Here is a 16,955-nt window from a genome sequence, read left to right as displayed (position 1 = left end):
GAAAGATGCTTGGGACAGCTTATGGCGAGAGCAAGGCTTTGTTAAGTAGCACTTCCCCATCCCAAAAATGCCACGTATGAGGGTCTGGGAAGCTCCCAAGGTGCTGCTGAGCTGAGGCAGCCTCACAGCATCCAGATGTTCCCATCTGGCCGTCCCCCTGCAGGACCTCAACGCACGTCAGAGCACCGGGAGGCTCTGACAGTGCTGCTGGGCTGTTGGATTCCCCATTTGTGCTGGGAAACCCCAGAAAATTTCCCTATCCCCTCCTCTCCCACGGTGTCACCTCAGGAAGGGGCAAATGGAGCTTATATTGGACACGTGTGCCTGCAGCTGTCTCCAGTACGCACAGAGTGAAAGCTTTAAATAGGAGGAAAGCTTTGATTAATTAGGAAAACATTGATTACTGGGTTTGATCAATATAATTATTAGGGTTTCAGTTGCTATTAATGAATCCTTGCCCCGAGCTCTGGTGGGGGCTGAGTGCTTTGGGAGTGGGGGGAGGATGGAGGTGGTTATCACAGAGCAGCGGAAGCCCTGCAGTTTGGGCTCGTGGGCAGCATCCGTCCCCCACCCCATACAGCCCAGCAAGCCCTACAGCCACTGGGTAAAAGCTAGAATGCTATTAATGATAATTAATAACGACCGTAAGCAGGCTGAGGACTGCAGGCAGGTCTCTGTGCTATCTCACCCCGGATGTATGGGGGGGGGGGGGGGGGGAAGAGGTTATTTTAATCCTTTTCCCCCTTCCTCCTTGCTGCTTTTCCATGGGGTCGGCGAGGGGCTGCTGTTGGGGCTCCGCTGGGACGTCCTGGCTGAATGAGGGGAGGGATGGGGGGGGTAGGGGGGGGGGGGGAAGAGCTTGGGAGCAGCCTTCCCTCCCGTCTGGTTTCCATTAGTCCGCCACGCTCAGCCAAGAAACACAGCCATAAATAAAGGCGAACAATACCAGCCCCCTCCCCGCGACCGCCCAGCCCAGGACGCAGCCGGGTGCCTGGGAAAAGTGGGCTCCGGCCATTGGGACGGAGGGGAGCGTGAATGGGGCTGGTGGGGGGAAACGGGACGGAGGGGAGGGCACCCGAGAGCATAAGAGGGAAGGCAGGGCTGGCGGCGGGGAGCGGAGGCTGTGACAGCCGCGGGGATCGGCGGCATGGCGAGGTCGGCCCCCCGCGTGCCCCCTAAGCAGAGGGGTTTCGCTGTCATTTTTGGGGACCGTGTCTTGCTGCTGGGGCTGCTGCTGCTCCCCGGGCACGGGGATGCTGCTGGGACACGAGGTAAGGGGGTATGGTTTGTGGGGGGGTGGTGGGGAGGGGGTGTTACCCTTCAGTTTGGGGATACCAGCATGCGGACGGGGGGACCCCAGATGGTGTTGGGGTGATGCTTGCTTTGGTGCTGTTGTGGCTGCGTGGGGGCACGGTTCCTCATGTTGGCTCTGCAGCTGTGCTGTGAGGGGGGGTCCCCCAAGCTGCCCCCATTTCTGTGGGATCCCCTGATCCTCCCCAGCATTGCACAGATTGCTGGGTGCTGCTGATGCCTCTATATGGTCCGATCCGGAGCAGAGAGCTATGAGCGGCAGCCCAACCCTGAGAGGAGGAGGAATGGCTCCTGGCCCCCCCATGGGACCCTCATGAGGACCCTCTTTCCCCTCACCCCACACCAGGGACCCTTCGGCCCCCACAGCCATCTCAGCTCCTTGAAACAGAGCCAGGCTAGTGCTGCTCAGTTGCATTTTGGGGCAAAACTTGGCCTTTTTTTAATTACTGAAGAAATACGTTATTTTCCCCTAAGGTTTCCAGCACTTTCAAAAACAGTTGTATGCTGAAAGCCTCGTTTGGCCCATTTAGGTCTGTGTTCTCCACCCTGTTTTCTTCTGCAGCCCCTCCAAGGAGCTGAAGGCACAACTTCTGTTATTGTTGTTCTCTGTGTTTTGCCGGACGCTGCGCTTCCAGCAGCTCCGAGTGCGCGGTGGGAGCCCTGAAATTCAGATAAACTCCACATAAATCCCTTATCCGAAATGCTGAGCGCTGCAGGGATGAATCCATCCCAACAACCAGCGCTCCCAAAAAGGGCAGGGAGTGAGTGTGTTTTCCAGGAAAAAGAAAAAACACCAAGAGAAAGGGGTGGGAATGCCCCTCCGCGCTGCGCTCGGGTTTGTTTGAGTTGGATTTTCAGGCCCTTGCTCATTCTCTGAGGCTCTGCCATTCCCAGCACAACCTATGGGCAAACAGTTCATGCCGTGGGCTCCCTGCTCCCATCCCAGGGGGAGAACAGCTGTTAGGTTTTTTTCCCCATTTCTTTGCATTGGGCTGGTGGCAAATGTCACGGAGCGCCATGCGCTGTGCGGCCGTGCCTCAGTTTCCCCATATTTATAGCTGTGCTTGGAGGCCCCGTTCCCCTTCTTGGGGGACAAGGGAGTGTGCCACTGCCTTATCTGCAGTTATTCCTGGAATCTGATTAAACGCTGTGTGTAATGAGAGCTGATTAAATGCCACCGGGCGATATCGCCAGGCTCTGTGCTGGGACTGCTCCCACCCGCAGCTCCTTTTCTTTCCCTCTTTTTCTGTCTCAATAACACCGTCCTTCCCCACCCCGATCCCCCCACATCACTGCAGGGGAACCAAAACAAACGTATTCAGTGACCACACCGTCAGCCCCCTCGTTCGTCTCCCTTTGCCATTTATTGGGGAGGGTTATGGGATCCCAGCTTCCACTAACATTTCCCTTGGCGAGGTGGCCCGGTGCCGGCCCTCATCCCCTCTCAGCGGTGTCTTCAGCAGCAGATTTCATTTTGTTCCGTTGTTTTCTTGGCTTAAGTCATCGGGAGCCACTCACTCTGCTGCAATCAAATGCAGCCACGTTGTTTATGAGAAGAAAATCTTAGAAAGTCTGCCTGGCTCCGGCTGAGCCCCAGGACTCTGCTGGGATGTGTTGGATACAACCCAAGATGGGTTTTTTTTGTGTGTGTGATTTTGGGAGCAGGCATGTTTTTGGGGCTGGGAGAGTGGAGATGCTCCTGGGAGCTGTGGGTTTGTGCTGGTGGCCAACCCTGCAAACCTGAGGAGCCCCCCAGCCCCATTTCTTTGGGGAAGCTCCTGCTGCTGGGATGTGCTGTGGGAGCTCCCCAGCTCCCTGTGCTCACCATAACCTCGTGAATCATGGCATCATTCAGGTTGGAAAAAACCTCAAAGTTCCCCAAGCCCAACCCATCCCAACCGTGCCCACTGTCTCTCAGTGCACAATTCTGGAACATCTCCAGGGATGCTGATTCCACCTGGGCAGCCTGTGCCAGTGCCCGACTGCTCTTTTGGAGTAGAAATGTCTCCTAATATCTAGCCTGACCCTCCTTTGGTACAACGTGAGGCCACGGGAGCTCCCCAGCTCCCTGTAGTCCAAGTGCTCACCAGCTCTTCTCTCCCACAGGGCCGATGTCCCAGGGAGAGTGGGTGACACCACATTGGCTTCTGGGGGGTCGCAGCCGGCGAGCTGTCAGCCTGGACGACGAGGTAAGGACACAAATGGCTTCTATTCTCCCCACTGTAGGGTTGGGTTGCGTGATGGCAGGGCTCGGATGCAGGGCACGTGTTGGAGTGCCCAATTTATGGCATCCATCAGTTCAGAAATGAAATCGGAGGCTTTAACAGTGGATTAATTAAATACTGGGTGGCTGGATCTCAGGCTGGCACAGGCTGAAGGAACACATCCAGGCTGACTTTGGAGGTCCCCAAGGAGAGGGCCCTGCATCTCTCTGTTCCATGTGCCAGCACTTTGGCACCCACCCAGCACAGCAGCGCTACCGATGGGCTCCGGGCTCAGCCTGCTGCCTGGCTCTGTCTCCCTGATATCCAAGAGCCATGTGCTGGATGGGACACCCCAAAGCTCACTGCTGGCTGCCACATTGTCCCCTCCATCCACACCTCCAACCCCCGCTAGATGATGGAAGGAAACTGCTGAGGTTTGAGGTTTGGTAGAAGACAAAGTGCTGGGAAGTGACCTCCTCTGGTGGCATCTATGATGGTGACGGGGTCTGAGGACGCAGCTTTGAAACCACCTGAGATGTCTCCACGTGGCACCTCCTGGTTGGTGCCTTTCACTTTCCGGGTAGCGCCGCTCGCACAGCAGCAGCTGCTGGGAATCGCATTTCTCCTGCAGCCAAAATAGCTGCAGTGTGCCCAGCCTCACACATCTTATCCTGCTGGGGACGGCAGGGTTGGTTTCCAATCTATGAGAAGCCTCCCTGGGGCTATATTTAGGCTGGAGGGTATCTGAGAGGCAAGTGGTTTATTTATACGCTTGCTGCCCCATATTGCAGTGGGATGTGGGGGTTCAATGCATCCCCGCGGCTGTGGGGCTGGGGAAGGGGCAGTGAGGAAGGACCTGGCACTTCCTAGCATCTGTTCTGCTTCCAGACAGCCCGAAACAAGGAGCTGCTGTTCAGCAGGGATGTGGGGAGGGGCTGCAAGCCAGCAGAGGGGCGGTTTGTAGGGGAATTGCTGGAGGAACTGAGGAACAGGGCAGGGGCGAGCAGGATTCTGCTTGCACATCAAGACCTGAAGCATTTCTATAACCTCTCCCTTCCAGCCCAGCCTTTTTGTCCTTAAACCACCACCAAGTGCTTATTTTTGGGATAAATCCATTCTATTCTGTCTGCTCCTGCCCTTCAAGCAAAGGTGCTGGAAATAGTTACATTGGCTTGGTGAGGATGTGACACGTGTGGCTGTCCTGTTGCCCTTCCCACTGCACAAAGAGGCTGTTTGTCTCCACACGGCTGCTTTTGGGGTCTGCAGTGTGCTCCTGTATGGCCTCAGGACACGGGAAGGAGGAGATGAGTGAGGAGGGGTTTTATGGCATCAGGATTTGGGGCTCCTCTTGCAGCATCCATGGCCACAAGATGGGATGCACTGTGTTGAGATGTGGGCTGGATTGCCTGGAGCTGTGAGTGCAGCTGGGCTGTGTGCATGAACCCCAGTGTGGTTGAACCCATGTTTACCTCCTGAAGGTGCAAAACATTGGGTTCTGGCATGAAAGGTTGGGTTCTGTCACAACATGTAGGGTTCTGGCATGGAATGATGGGATTCTGGCAATGGAGCAATGAGTTCAAGCACAAAATGTTGGGCTCTGGCATGAAATGATGGGTTCAAGTGCAAAACAATGGGTTCCAGCATGAAACAACGGGCTCAAGTGCAAATCAGTGGGTTCCAGCATGAAACAATAGGTTCCAGCCCAAAATGATGGGTTTCCATTGTGAAACAATGGGTTCAGGCCCTTAGCAGGGGATTTAAGTGTGGTGATAGCAGCAGGCAGGATGCTGCAGGGTGGCCCATACCACTTTCCCATCCTGGGAAGCACCTAGAGGACACCATGGTGTCTCCTCTTCCCAGTGATGGCTCCATGAGGTGGCCTTGGTGGCCCCGCACAGCACTGGGCATGCAGGACCCTGTTGTTAGGGCTGAACTCCCACAGGCTCTGTGGCTCCTGGCACACGTGGAAGTGATTTGGGAGAGGCCAGGAGGAGGTCATGAGGACCCTGATTGCAAACAGCTCCCTTGTTACTGAATGGGTGTGAGATCCTGTCCCCATCAACCTGGTGGCTGACAGGATGGTTGTGCTGCCTGGGCTACAGATTTCTTTTCCCTTTGCAGTCGCTTGTTCCCATGTGCTTGGGAAGCATCACCAGCACTGGGAGGAGCAGGAAGGGAGGAGTGGGATCACCCGATCCCTGCCCAGGTGCTGTCACCCACTCCTGCAATATCTGTTTCCTGCAGGGAAGCCCTTTTCCCTCTGCAACATGTGGCAGGGCAGACCAAGCCAGCATGTAGCTTCTGAGCTGGATTTGCTTTGAAACAACCCCAACCCTGCCCCTTTATCTGAGGGCTGGGTTCTCCTGGTTTTCCAAGAGCTGGCTGCCCCTAGGATGCCCTTCCAGCGAATGGTTGGAGGCAGAGGATTGCCCTGGAGGTCTTGGATTTCCATCCTAGTCTGCATCGAGCTGTGCTCTGCTGCATGTTTGGGTGATGAGGAACTCTTGAAACCCAAACTCTGCTGCTCAGCTCCAGCTGTGCCTGAGTATGGGGAGGACCTGGCTCTGCTGTGATGCTCCGAGTGGGAGCTCAGCTGCGAAACCCATCACTGTATCCTCTGCGGAGCGTCCACATCCCCGTGGTGAGATGGGAATCCATCTTCCCTTCCTCTTCCCTGCATCCAGACTTGCATGGGCTTACCCAGGACGTCAGGGCTTGTGGGACTTGGAGCCATGGAGAGACAAAGATCGAATAACAACACAACCCTCTTGGCTTCAGCTTCTCTGCTGAGGTTTTTCTGATCAGTGGATTGAAAGAGAAAACTGGAGCCAAGCTCTGCCCCGTGGGCTCCTCGCCAGGGCGGGTTCATCCCAGCTGCTCTCCCAGCACAGCCCATACTGGGACTGGATTTGTGGGATGTGCTGGAACGGGGCCACCAGTACATGGCCTGGCTGCTCCTGCAGCATGCAGTGGGGATCTGTGGGTCCTGGAGACAGATGGTGGTGTTTGGGTCAGGCAGGATGGTGCTGGAGCTTTGGGACGGTGTTCGAGACTGGGATGGTGCTGGAGTTTGGGATAGTGCTGGAACTGGGGGTGATGCTGGGACAGGGACAGACAGAGATGGCGTTGGAGCTTGGGGTGGTGCTGGAGCTGGGGATGATGATGAGAACTGGGATGGTTGATAATGATCCATTCCCATTCCTGGTGCACACAGCCACATCTAGCAGCTCTCAGGGAGCCAACCGCCTGTCACTTAGGCTCAGGGCAAAATTACTGGTGTGCTTAATGAACACAAAATACATCATCACCTTTCCTGGCCTAACAGCTGGGTTATTTGACTTCTGCCCAGCACGAGTGTTGCACTCTTTCTCCTTTCCCACATTTTCCTTATGTACTGCTGTTTATTTCTGCAGGGGTCCATCCAGGATGATTCCCCTCTCCCTGCTGCATCCCTGTGGGGGAAACTGAGGCACAGAGAGGGACAGCCCCTTGCAGGGTCTGAGTGCTGACCCTATTGGCAGTGAGTGAGCTATTTTCCAGCCTTCAGTGGTAGCACGGGGGCTGCAAGTATGAGTGCTGCCCTGAAACACGTATCCCTTTAAGGCAGCAGCTCGGGGACAAGCATTTTGCCACGAAGGCCCCAAAGTCGAGGCAGGGAGTAATTGCTGGGGAATTCAAACCAGGGCCTGGGGAGGAGGAGGAGGAGAGGGCTCAGGGGTGGGAGAAACAGCCTGGAAATACAGGGAGGCGGGGGAAAAGCAGGGAAATTGCAAGAAAAATGAGCAGACCATGTTTGGCCAGAGAGCGATGTTTGTATAAGATCATGTTCTAAAAATACAGCCCGTTCCCATCATCCCTGGAGGAGAGGAGCCTTCGGCCCTGGTTTCCTTCTCCTCCTCCTCCTCCTCCCGCGTGGCGCAGGGCCCCTTGTTGTGGCTGTGCCTTGGCCATGCTGGGGCTGGCAGGGACCTCAGCTTTGCTTTTTCTCTCTGCTTTTGTTGGTTTGTTATTTTTTTTAAAGTGCTGCCTCTGGGCTCCTTTTTTGGAGCTGGGAAGATGGCATCTGGGGGGGGGGGGGGGGGCTCAGCCGTCAGCACTCCATCACTGCGTCCTCATGGCGCCGTGGGGCCAGCATCTCCCCATCCTTATCCCATCCTATCCCAAAACATCCCCCTTTGGGCAATGTGAGCAGCTCAGTTTGGGGAGCTCCTGCCCGAAAGAAAATGAGCCTGCCACCACAAACCCCTCGTGCCCCACAACCTGAAATGCTTCATGGTGATGCTGTCCCTAAGAATGTCCCTGGGGCTGCTGGGGTGCATGAAGACCGACGTCCCACCGTAGGGCCAGGAGGGAGGATTTGGGCCGTGGTTCAGCCCTTTATGGGAAAATCACCCCCACCCCTTCGCATTCCTGTTGAGAAACGCGTGATGTTTGGAGCAGTGAGGCCGGGGAGCTGCTGGGACGGCTCCTTCCTCTCCCATTTATCTTCCCAGCTGGGAAAACCTCAGCAGCATGGCAGCCGCCGGCCCCATCCCACCACAGCCATGGTCAGGCAGGAGGGGGGGTCAGCAGCATGTCATGGATGGGGAAGGATTGGGTGGGGGATTGGATCCAGAGGGAGGAGATAAAGGTGGGAAGGGTTCCCTTGGTTCTGCTGGGCTCCTGCAGCTTGGGGCTGGAGCGGCAGCCCAAAGTTGTGCGGTTGCATCCTGGTAGGAGGAATCTCACCCCACGTGGGCTGGTTTGGATGGTCTTAAGGGATATCTCCAGTTCCCATCCTATAGGGAAATATTGGTGCTGCCTCCTACCTGTGTCCCAACCCTGCCTTTTTGTGCATGTCACCTCCTGCCACCACTGTGCCATCGTGGTGACATCCCAGCCTCAAAGGGACCCAACCCATGGTGGGGTGCAGAGACAACAAGCACTGCCAGGTGACACCAGAGACATTTTTCATGTCCCCAGCACTGGAGCCAGGGAGGGGACATGGGAGCACGAGGTCTCACTTCTGGGTTGTGTCACATCCCGTTGTGCACAAACCAATTATGTCGGCCTGGATGCGTGCGCACGGTGAGGAAACCAGTTCCCATTAGGCTCCCTCCAAAGTGAGGGATTGAGTAAAGCCACCAGCATCCTGGGGAAGCTGAGTCAATCGCTTCCTCCCGCTGTCCCTGGGTATTTTTATCGGTGCCGTTACCGCTGCCCGGATGGTTGCTATTTATTCCCATGGCAGTGGCACAGAGATGCCAACCAGCCCTGTCCCAGCACTGGGCACCTCCTCATGCCCTCCTCTTTTGCTCCCCTCATGTAGGTCCTACAATAACACAGAGAAAGACAGGGGGCATCTTGGGTCTGTCTCTCCTAACCCCATTCCTCCTTTGCTTTCTTCTGCAGGTGCCAGCACCGGCGCAGGCAGAAGTGGCTGTGATGGCAGAGGGGAGAGAGCTCATTCTGGTGCTGGAGAGGAACCAGTAAGTGTTGGGACTGGTTGGGGAAGGGGTTCTGCTGCAGGATGCTGGGTTAGGGCTGAAATGATATTTTCCATGGCTCGTGCCTGCATCATACAAGAAAGGGGCTGGGCAGTGCCATGGTGCAGGACAGTGTGGGTGAGGGATGGAGAAATCCAATGGGGTGGTTCTGCAGCCCTGCTCTAGGGTTGGTGCTGCAGGGTCTTTGGTGGCATCTTGGTGGCGTGGAGGACATTTGGAAACCTGTGTTGCTCTCCTGTTGGTCCAGTCTTGGTGGATCAAACAACCTCAAGATGACCCTTGGAGACCTTGTGGTGTTTGCTCTGCTGTGTATTTGGGTTTCTCCTGGTGCTGGGTGGCCTTGTGGTCGAGCAGAATATGGTGTCATGCAGGAAGCCCATCCTTACAGGTCCAGTTTTGCTTCTGCTTTCTTCCAGCTGTGTGGATTGCATGCTAATATGCAAAGCCTAGCCTAATTCCTATTTCATTTCTTCTAACAACCCTATTTCTCCTTCTGGAAGACATTGAGAGAGCTAAGACCTCATCAGCTGGAGATGGTGTTGGGTTTGCAGGGAAGTGCTGAATTGGGTATATTGAATTGCTGTGAGGGTGACCATGCATGGTGCCCAAGACAGTTCTGAGGTACTCGATAGCATCAATAGCACCCAAGACCATCCAGTGTACCCAAGAGCATCTATGGCACTAAAATCCATTCATATGGCTCCCAAGATTGGCCTAGCACTTGCATCTGCTGGGAGGACCAATGCAGCCATGGCTGTTGGAGCTGCTGTCTTGTGCCAGCTAACAGGGCTACCTCAGCTCCCAGGCTGTGCCATACCCCAAATCTTCTCTCCTGTGATGCTGGGAGAGGTGGTTGTCCTCTGAACCATTCCTCATGGTCTCTTTCAACAAGATCTTCCCTTGTGAAGGAGGAAGAGCCCCATCTCCTTGCTCTCATGGGAGCGGGATGCCATCATGGTGGAACTTGCAGCATCCCAAACTGGTGATAAGCTCAAATCTCCCACCTCCCTCAACCCCCAGGCACTGCGTGGAGGTTTTCACATCTCAGCCAAACCCATCCTTGACCCCATTCCCGTTGCACCCCTTCCAAGACCCAGTCTGAGCTCTCATCACGATCCTCTGCTGTACTGGAGTTACTGGTGCCAGGCGCCTGCTCACAGGGATGTGGATTTGGATGCCAGGACTGTCCCCACAGCAATATTTTTGGAATCAAACTAATCACAAAATAGAAACCAAGAGGCGGGGAGGCCCAGCACTGTTCTGGGCTGTCTGCTGGCAGCGTTTCCTTCTGTAGAACAAAACCAGAGGGTCAGCAGGGGTGAGCCCAGCCCTGCAGCTGGCCGAGCCCCTGCTGTACTCAGTGCCCATCATCCCAGAGTCTGGGGAGGACACATCTCTGCTGCTTTCTCTCTTGTGCACAGGCATATGGGATGTGGGCTGAGCTCTGGCTCTTCTTGCCCGGCGGCAGGAAGCAATTTGTCAGCACAGGGCTGTGTCACTGCGGGCTTGGGTGAGAGACGGCCAGCAGCTGTGGGGACAGGCTTTGCTAAAAGCAGTCTGAGAGTTCTCACCGTCAGCTATTAGGAAAAGTTTATTCTCAGAAGAGCTGTAATGCATTGGAACTGGCTGCCCAAAGAGGTGGTGGGGTCACCGTCCTTGGAGATGTTCAGGAACTGTGGAGGGGTGGCAGTGAGGGACGTGGGCATGGCAGGGATGGATTATCAGAGTTGATATTAAAGGTGTTTTCCTACCTTCTATGATTCTCTGACCAGCTCTGCTTTTTTGGGACATGCTGGTATGGTGTTGGTATGGTGTTGCATCAAGAGCATCGTGCTCATTGTGCCATGGGTTGAAGTGGATGGATAGAGCTAGTGGGGCTGGAGACCCCAAACCTGCCATGCTCTGAGTCTGGACCCCAAGGATGGGACTGACTCCATCTTCTTCAAACTGATGATTCCCCTTTGGGGTTTTGGCTTGATGGTGGTTTTGGAGGCTGTTGTTTCACTGGGGTGGGGGCAAAGGGAGACTTTTCAGTGCTGAGGACCTATGGGTGGGCTTGGTCCTTGTGGAGAAGCCATCACTCCATCCCTGATAGTGACCCCAACCCTGATGAGCTACACAAGGGGGCCTGGAGACTTCAGATTCTCCATTCACATCTCCTGGGGCTAAGCAGCAGAGGCACTTCCTGCCCCTTTGGACCCTCTGTTCCACTGTGTCCCCACTGACCACAGGTCCCCAAAGGGTCAGCACATCCCTGGAACACCATTGGGTTCCTCACTGCTCTGCTCTCTCTGCAGGCTGCTGGCACCAGGCTATACTGAGACGCACTACACCACAGATGGGCAGCCCGTGACGGTGACCCCCAACCACACGGTGGGCACATCACTCATCTCAGAAGAAGGGGGACAGTGGTTTTGGGGTGCCCCCAAAAGGATGAACCCTGAGTATCTCTGTCCCTTCTCCGTGCCAATTCCCTATCCCTGATTTGTCACCCACGTGGCACATGGAATCCTGCCCCAGGCTGAACCTCCAGAGCTGGCAGCATCCCGGCTCCATCCCTCCTTTTCCCTGGTCCAGATGGATGCTGCTTGCTGGGAAGCATGAAGTGGATGGCTTTTTTTGGGACAAGAAATTGGGATTTATAGCTGGCTGGCTCTGCGTGGCTGTTTCTAACCAGGGTTTCTGTGTCTTTCTCCCAGGACCACTGCCACTACCATGGGCACGTTCAGGGCTACCGCAGCTCCTGGGTCGTCCTCAGCACCTGCTCAGGAATGCGGTATGGAGGGTGTGGGAGATTCTGGGGGTTCTGAAGGGAAATGATGGATGCACTGCCTGAGGTTTTAATGCTAGGGATGTATGAGCTCATGGACCTGCATTCGTCCATCTCTTCTTTCTGCCCACCTCGGTACCCAAGCTGAGGTGTGGAAATCGTGGGATCTCGGCAGGGGTTGTGTGAGCAGTGAAGGAGCTGCAGGAGCTATTTCGGTCTGTTCTCCATCACCAGGGGCCTGATTGTGGTGAACAGCAATGATACCTACTACCTTCACCCTGTGGGGACACCCGAGCCAAACCACCACCTCATCCACCGAGCAGAGCACCTGCACATCCCTGGTGGCACCTGTGCCCACGGCGGTGACTTTGGGAACACCATTGGTGACATCACACAGCTCTTCCAGCTGGTGGACCACCGGGTACGGCCAGCTCTGGGTCCTTTGCTCATGGTGGGGCAGGAGGCTGGGAGTGGGGCTCTATGCATCCTTGTCTGGTGTCACAGAATCACAGAATGGCCAGGGTTAGAAGGGACCTTCAAAGATCATGAATCTCTAACCCCCCTGCCACAGGCAGGGCCACCAGCCTCCCCATTTAATACCAGACCAGCTTGCCCAGGGCCCCATCCAATCTGACCTTGAACACCTCTAGGGGTGGGGTGTCTTGGATGGGCAGCTCATATGGTTTGATTTTAGGCAGGAGACCTCAAAGGGAAGCCCTTGTACGTGTGGGCTGGGACTTTGACAGACAGTATGGGACATGATATTGCCGTGCAAATTGTCCATGCCTCTTTGTGCCTCAGTTTCCCATCTTGGACATCCTTTCTGGGCAGATATGGGAACATGCGATGCACTTTGGGCTTCTTCACTCCTCCAAGCCTTGCTGTCTGTCTTGCAGGTGAAGAGAGATGCCTGGAGGACCATGAAGTACATGGAGCTCTTCATCGTTGCTGACCACACGCTGGTGAGTGTTGCAGGGGCAGGAATCCCCTCTGGCAGAAAAGCCAGGATCCCGCTCTGTATCCATCTCTGCTCTTGCTCTGCTGACCTTTCCCATCCCCTTCTCTTTGCAGTTCAGGAACCAGAACCTCAACTTGGGCCTCACTAAGCAGCGAATTGTGGAGATTGCCAACTATGTGGACAAGGTAATGCCGGTCCCTTGTCACCATCTCTGTCACTCCCAGAAGTGCCTGAGCTCAAGGGGACTGAGGAGGACTGAGGGGACTGTCCCCATGTCACTGGATCTAGGAGTTTAGGTGGTGGTTGAGAGTACAGGATGGGGAATGCATTCCCAACCACCAGTCGTGGGGGACTCTCAGAGGCCAGGATCAAAGCTGGCACTGACGTGAGTGCAGTGTTGTGGTTCTCCAAGCCTAAGTACAGACTGCACTGTCACTTGGTGGATGGGATTGTGCCACCCTGACAGTGTTGGTGGTAGAGCTCATGTGTGCTGGTGGATTCAGGACAAGCATATCCCTGAGTCAACCAATCAGAAGGAAAGCATGGAGACCCACCAGCTGGAACATCACAGTTGGGGATGGTAGATCTGCAGCAGATGTTGATCCCTGTCTCCTCCCTGAAGTTCTACAGGTCGCTGAACATCAAGGTGGCCCTGATTGGCCTGGAGGTGTGGACGGAGAGGGACCAGTGCACTGTCACCAGCGATGCCAACACCACGCTCTGGGCCTTCCTGCAATGGAAGAAGGCTCTGAGGGCTCGCAAGAAGCACGACAACGCGCAGCTGCTGACGTGAGCACCTTGGGGATGGTGGGGCAGGGCACCGGGTCTCCATACTGATAACTGATCTGGTTGGGTTCACTAATTACCCTTCTGTTCTTTCTGGTGAGCAGCGGGAAGACATTCCGGGGGACGACCATTGGCATGGCTCCACTGGAAGGGATGTGCAGTGCAGACAACTCCGGAGGGGTCAGCGTGGTAAGGGAAGCACGGGGGTCCCCATTGCCAACACCCCCTGGCCTGAGGACCCTTTTGTCACCCAATCCTAATGGGATTGTTCATGGGCCTGGAGAACCAGCCACCTGGGTTTGGTCCTAGGATCAACCAGTGATGCTGGTGGCCCTCTCGGATGCTGGCCAAGCCCTAGGAAAGGTGAAAAAAGGAAGGTTTAAAGGTTTTGTGCGCTGTGTATGCTCTCAGCAGAAGTGTTGGGTTATCCTGCATGGCTTCTGTCCTTTATCTTAACTACCATCTGCCCATGCCCTCTGGTTTGGCAGGGCCATCTCCACCCCAGATGGTCTTTTTTCCCTCTCATGGTGAGGTGATGGTGATCCTGAGGTCCTTGGGCTGGCTGAGGCAAACAGATTCCTGTTTTTTTGGGACGTGCCTTTCAATGTCCCTTGTTTTCGGTGGTTTGCTCCAATAAAAGATCTTCCCAGAGGTCCCGTGGTGGGCTTTTAGGAAACAAAATCCCAGCTCTCCCATAGACCCCATTCACTTGGGACACAGTGGACACCAATGTGGGGGCCACCCCTTTTTGCTCCCTAGAGCTGACGCAGCCCCTACTCCTTGGCAGGACCACTCGGAGCATCCCATCGGAGCAGCAGCCACCATGGCCCACGAGATTGGCCACAACTTTGGCATGAGCCACGACAGCCAAGGCTGCTGCGTGGAGGCCACCCCAGAACAAGGCGGCTGTGTCATGGCAGCGGCCACCGGGTGAGTGGTGGGGATGGGGATGGGGACAGGATGCCCCACAGCAGGAACATGTCAGACATTTGTTTTCCTGCCCTCTGCAGCTCACATGCAGAGCTCTCCAGGCTGACCGCGTCTTCCTGCCACATTTCTTCCTGCGGTTTTCTGCTTAAAACGTTTTTCCCCACGTGGGCAGGAAGGTCGTTTTTTGGCTGTCTGCACTCTGTCCCTGTTTGTGTGTTCATGTACCAGCTTATGGATGTATTGACTTGCTTAACTTACGTGGACTTAAAGGTTTTTTTCCTGTAGCCCAAGAGATTTACTCCAAAGTTCCCCCAAGATCCTTGCTTCGTGTCAGAAATGAGATATGCTGATATGCAAAGAACTGTTTGTCAGCAATATGAGGAAATGAAAACAGCCCTGAAATGAGCAGAGCGTGTCTCCTATGCATATATCCTGTGCTCTGCTTCCTCCTTCTCAGTGCACCGTCCACAAAGCACTAGAAACTTATGCAAAATTGCAGAACTGTTCTGTAGATGTCCCCGTTTCATTGCATGGGAGTTGGACTAGATGGCCTTTAAAGGTCTCTTCCAGCTCAAATCATTCCGTGACTCTCAGAGCTGGTGTAGGAAATCACCAGGTTCTGCCAAGCCCCTTATGGGAAAAGAACACTTGGGCTGCTCAAGAAATGACCATACGTGCACTAACTTCTCACTTTTGCCTCTCAGGCCTTGTGAACAATTCATTTTCATTCCTTTTTCTTTCCCTTGCTTTAAATTCTTGAAAGGTTTTTGTCTGTCTCAGCCTCCAAAGTATTGAAATAGACCCAAAAGGGTATTTCCCATCCTCCATTGAGTAATTACAGGCAGATAGAGGCCGTCCACGTGGAGACCTGATCCAGACCATTGAGTCTCCAACCTCCAGGAGGCATCTGCTGGAGATGTGGTGCTCTGGAGGTGGCACTGAGCAGCTCCGCTCACCCAACACAACCCATCTCCCAAAATATTTGGGTTCAGCATGGTGTCCCCTGGTTTAGTGTCTGGGTTACCAATGCAGGTTGGGGTGGGAGATGGTGGTGTGGATGCAACTGGACGACGGTGTTTGCTGCTTGTCCTTATTTCCCAGCTCTGACTGTGGTTTTCCACCTTCTCCTGGCCCCACATGCCCTGGTTCCCACCCTTCCCCATCTGTCTCCCATACAGACACCCCTTCCCACGTGTCTTCAGCTCCTGCAGCAAGAGGCAGCTGGAGAGCTACTTCCAGAAGGGAGGTGGCATGTGTCTCTTCAACCTGCCCGACACCAAAGACCTGGTAGTGGGACGGAAATGTGGCAATGGCTTTCTGGAAGATGGAGAGGACTGTGACTGTGGGGAGGTGGAGGTACGGTGCTGGAGGGGTTGGTTTGTGTCTCAACTCTGCTGGAGGTTGCAGCATGGAGAGGGGTCTTTGCAAAGGGAGTGGGTTTGGGATGCCATCCCAAAGGCAGTGCTGTGATGGGTGGAGAAGGGACTGAGAGGGCGGTGAGGCTGTGGAACAGGGTGACCGTTGCACTTGTGGATGCTCATCCCTGGTGGTGTTGAAGACCAAGTTGGATGGGGCTTTGGGCAACCAGATGGTGGGAACTGGATGGGCTTTAAGGTCTCTTCCGACCCGAGGCACTCTATGATTCTATGAGAGCAGTGATGGGAAGGGGGTAGGGATGGACTCATTGAGCATTGTTGCTGTCTATAACTCTACATCGTCGTCTTCTCTGCATACAGGAGTGCACCAACCCGTGCTGCAATGCACACAACTGCACGCTGAAGATGGGGGCCCAGTGTGCCCATGGTGACTGCTGCCAGAACTGCAGGGTAATCCTCCCTCTGCCCTCCACCCAATGCCCACCTTGGTCCAAGCACTGAGACTCGGTCCCTGTGAGACTCACACTCTGCATGTCCCCAGGTTCAGCCCTCCTGGTGCCAAATGATGCAGAAATACACATAAGATATGCATAAAAACTGTGTCTTACAGGGAGCCTCTGCTTTTTGGCTGGGGTCCAGTCCCAAAATCTGGCTTTATACATCAAAGCCCCTTACAGTCCCAGAGGGGACATTATAGATGCTTTATGCCCCATGCTGTGCCAGAAGGTCGCATCCATCTGAGCCGATCCCATTTGCTGCTTTTGGGTGCTGATGCTTCTCTCTTCTCCTGTGACAGCTGAAGGTGGCTGGGACCATCTGCAGGGAAGCAGCAGGATCCTGTGACCTCCCTGAATACTGTACAGGTGCCTCACCCTACTGCCCAGCCAACGTGTACCTGCTGGATGGCTCGTCCTGTGCCTATGGTGAGGCATACTGCAACAATGGCATGTGCATGACCCACCACCAACAGTGTGTCCAGCTCTGGGGACCAGGTGAGCCTCAGTCCTACCCCACAGGCATCCTCGTGGCCCCTTACTGGAGCAGGAGCCTTGCTGGGTCTCTGTGTTGTGTCTCAGTGGAGTCCTTAGGCCCCCCTGCCCACAGGGGTAGGGTGTAACAAATGGAAAGTGTTTG

The 16,955-nt window shown here is 54.9% G+C and overlaps 1 protein-coding gene across 1 annotated transcript in view; it reads left to right on the top strand.

The window, feature by feature from the left end:
- Positions 1–875: 875 nt before the first annotated feature.
- Positions 876–16,955, top strand: part of ADAM33 (ADAM metallopeptidase domain 33) — a 27,655-nt gene continuing 11,575 nt past the window's right edge. The window contains exons 1-14 of the mRNA XM_048943624.1: positions 876–1,271; positions 3,418–3,500; positions 8,907–8,983; positions 11,299–11,374; positions 11,701–11,777; positions 12,006–12,192; positions 12,668–12,733; positions 12,843–12,914; positions 13,352–13,518; positions 13,620–13,704; positions 14,303–14,445; positions 15,624–15,801; positions 16,182–16,271; positions 16,618–16,813. Of these exons, the coding sequence (XP_048799581.1) occupies positions 1,148–1,271; positions 3,418–3,500; positions 8,907–8,983; positions 11,299–11,374; positions 11,701–11,777; positions 12,006–12,192; positions 12,668–12,733; positions 12,843–12,914; positions 13,352–13,518; positions 13,620–13,704; positions 14,303–14,445; positions 15,624–15,801; positions 16,182–16,271; positions 16,618–16,813 (1,621 nt within the window). The 5' untranslated portion in view covers positions 876–1,147. The remainder of the gene's footprint in view (positions 1,272–3,417; positions 3,501–8,906; positions 8,984–11,298; positions 11,375–11,700; positions 11,778–12,005; positions 12,193–12,667; positions 12,734–12,842; positions 12,915–13,351; positions 13,519–13,619; positions 13,705–14,302; positions 14,446–15,623; positions 15,802–16,181; positions 16,272–16,617; positions 16,814–16,955) is intronic.

The sequence above is a fragment of the Lagopus muta genome, chromosome 4 (genome assembly GCF_023343835.1).
Source record: "Lagopus muta isolate bLagMut1 chromosome 4, bLagMut1 primary, whole genome shotgun sequence".
Taxonomy (NCBI): Eukaryota; Metazoa; Chordata; class Aves; order Galliformes; family Phasianidae; genus Lagopus; species Lagopus muta.
The sequence above is the reverse complement of the archived record's forward strand: the minus strand, read 5'-3'. Positions and strand labels throughout refer to the sequence as shown.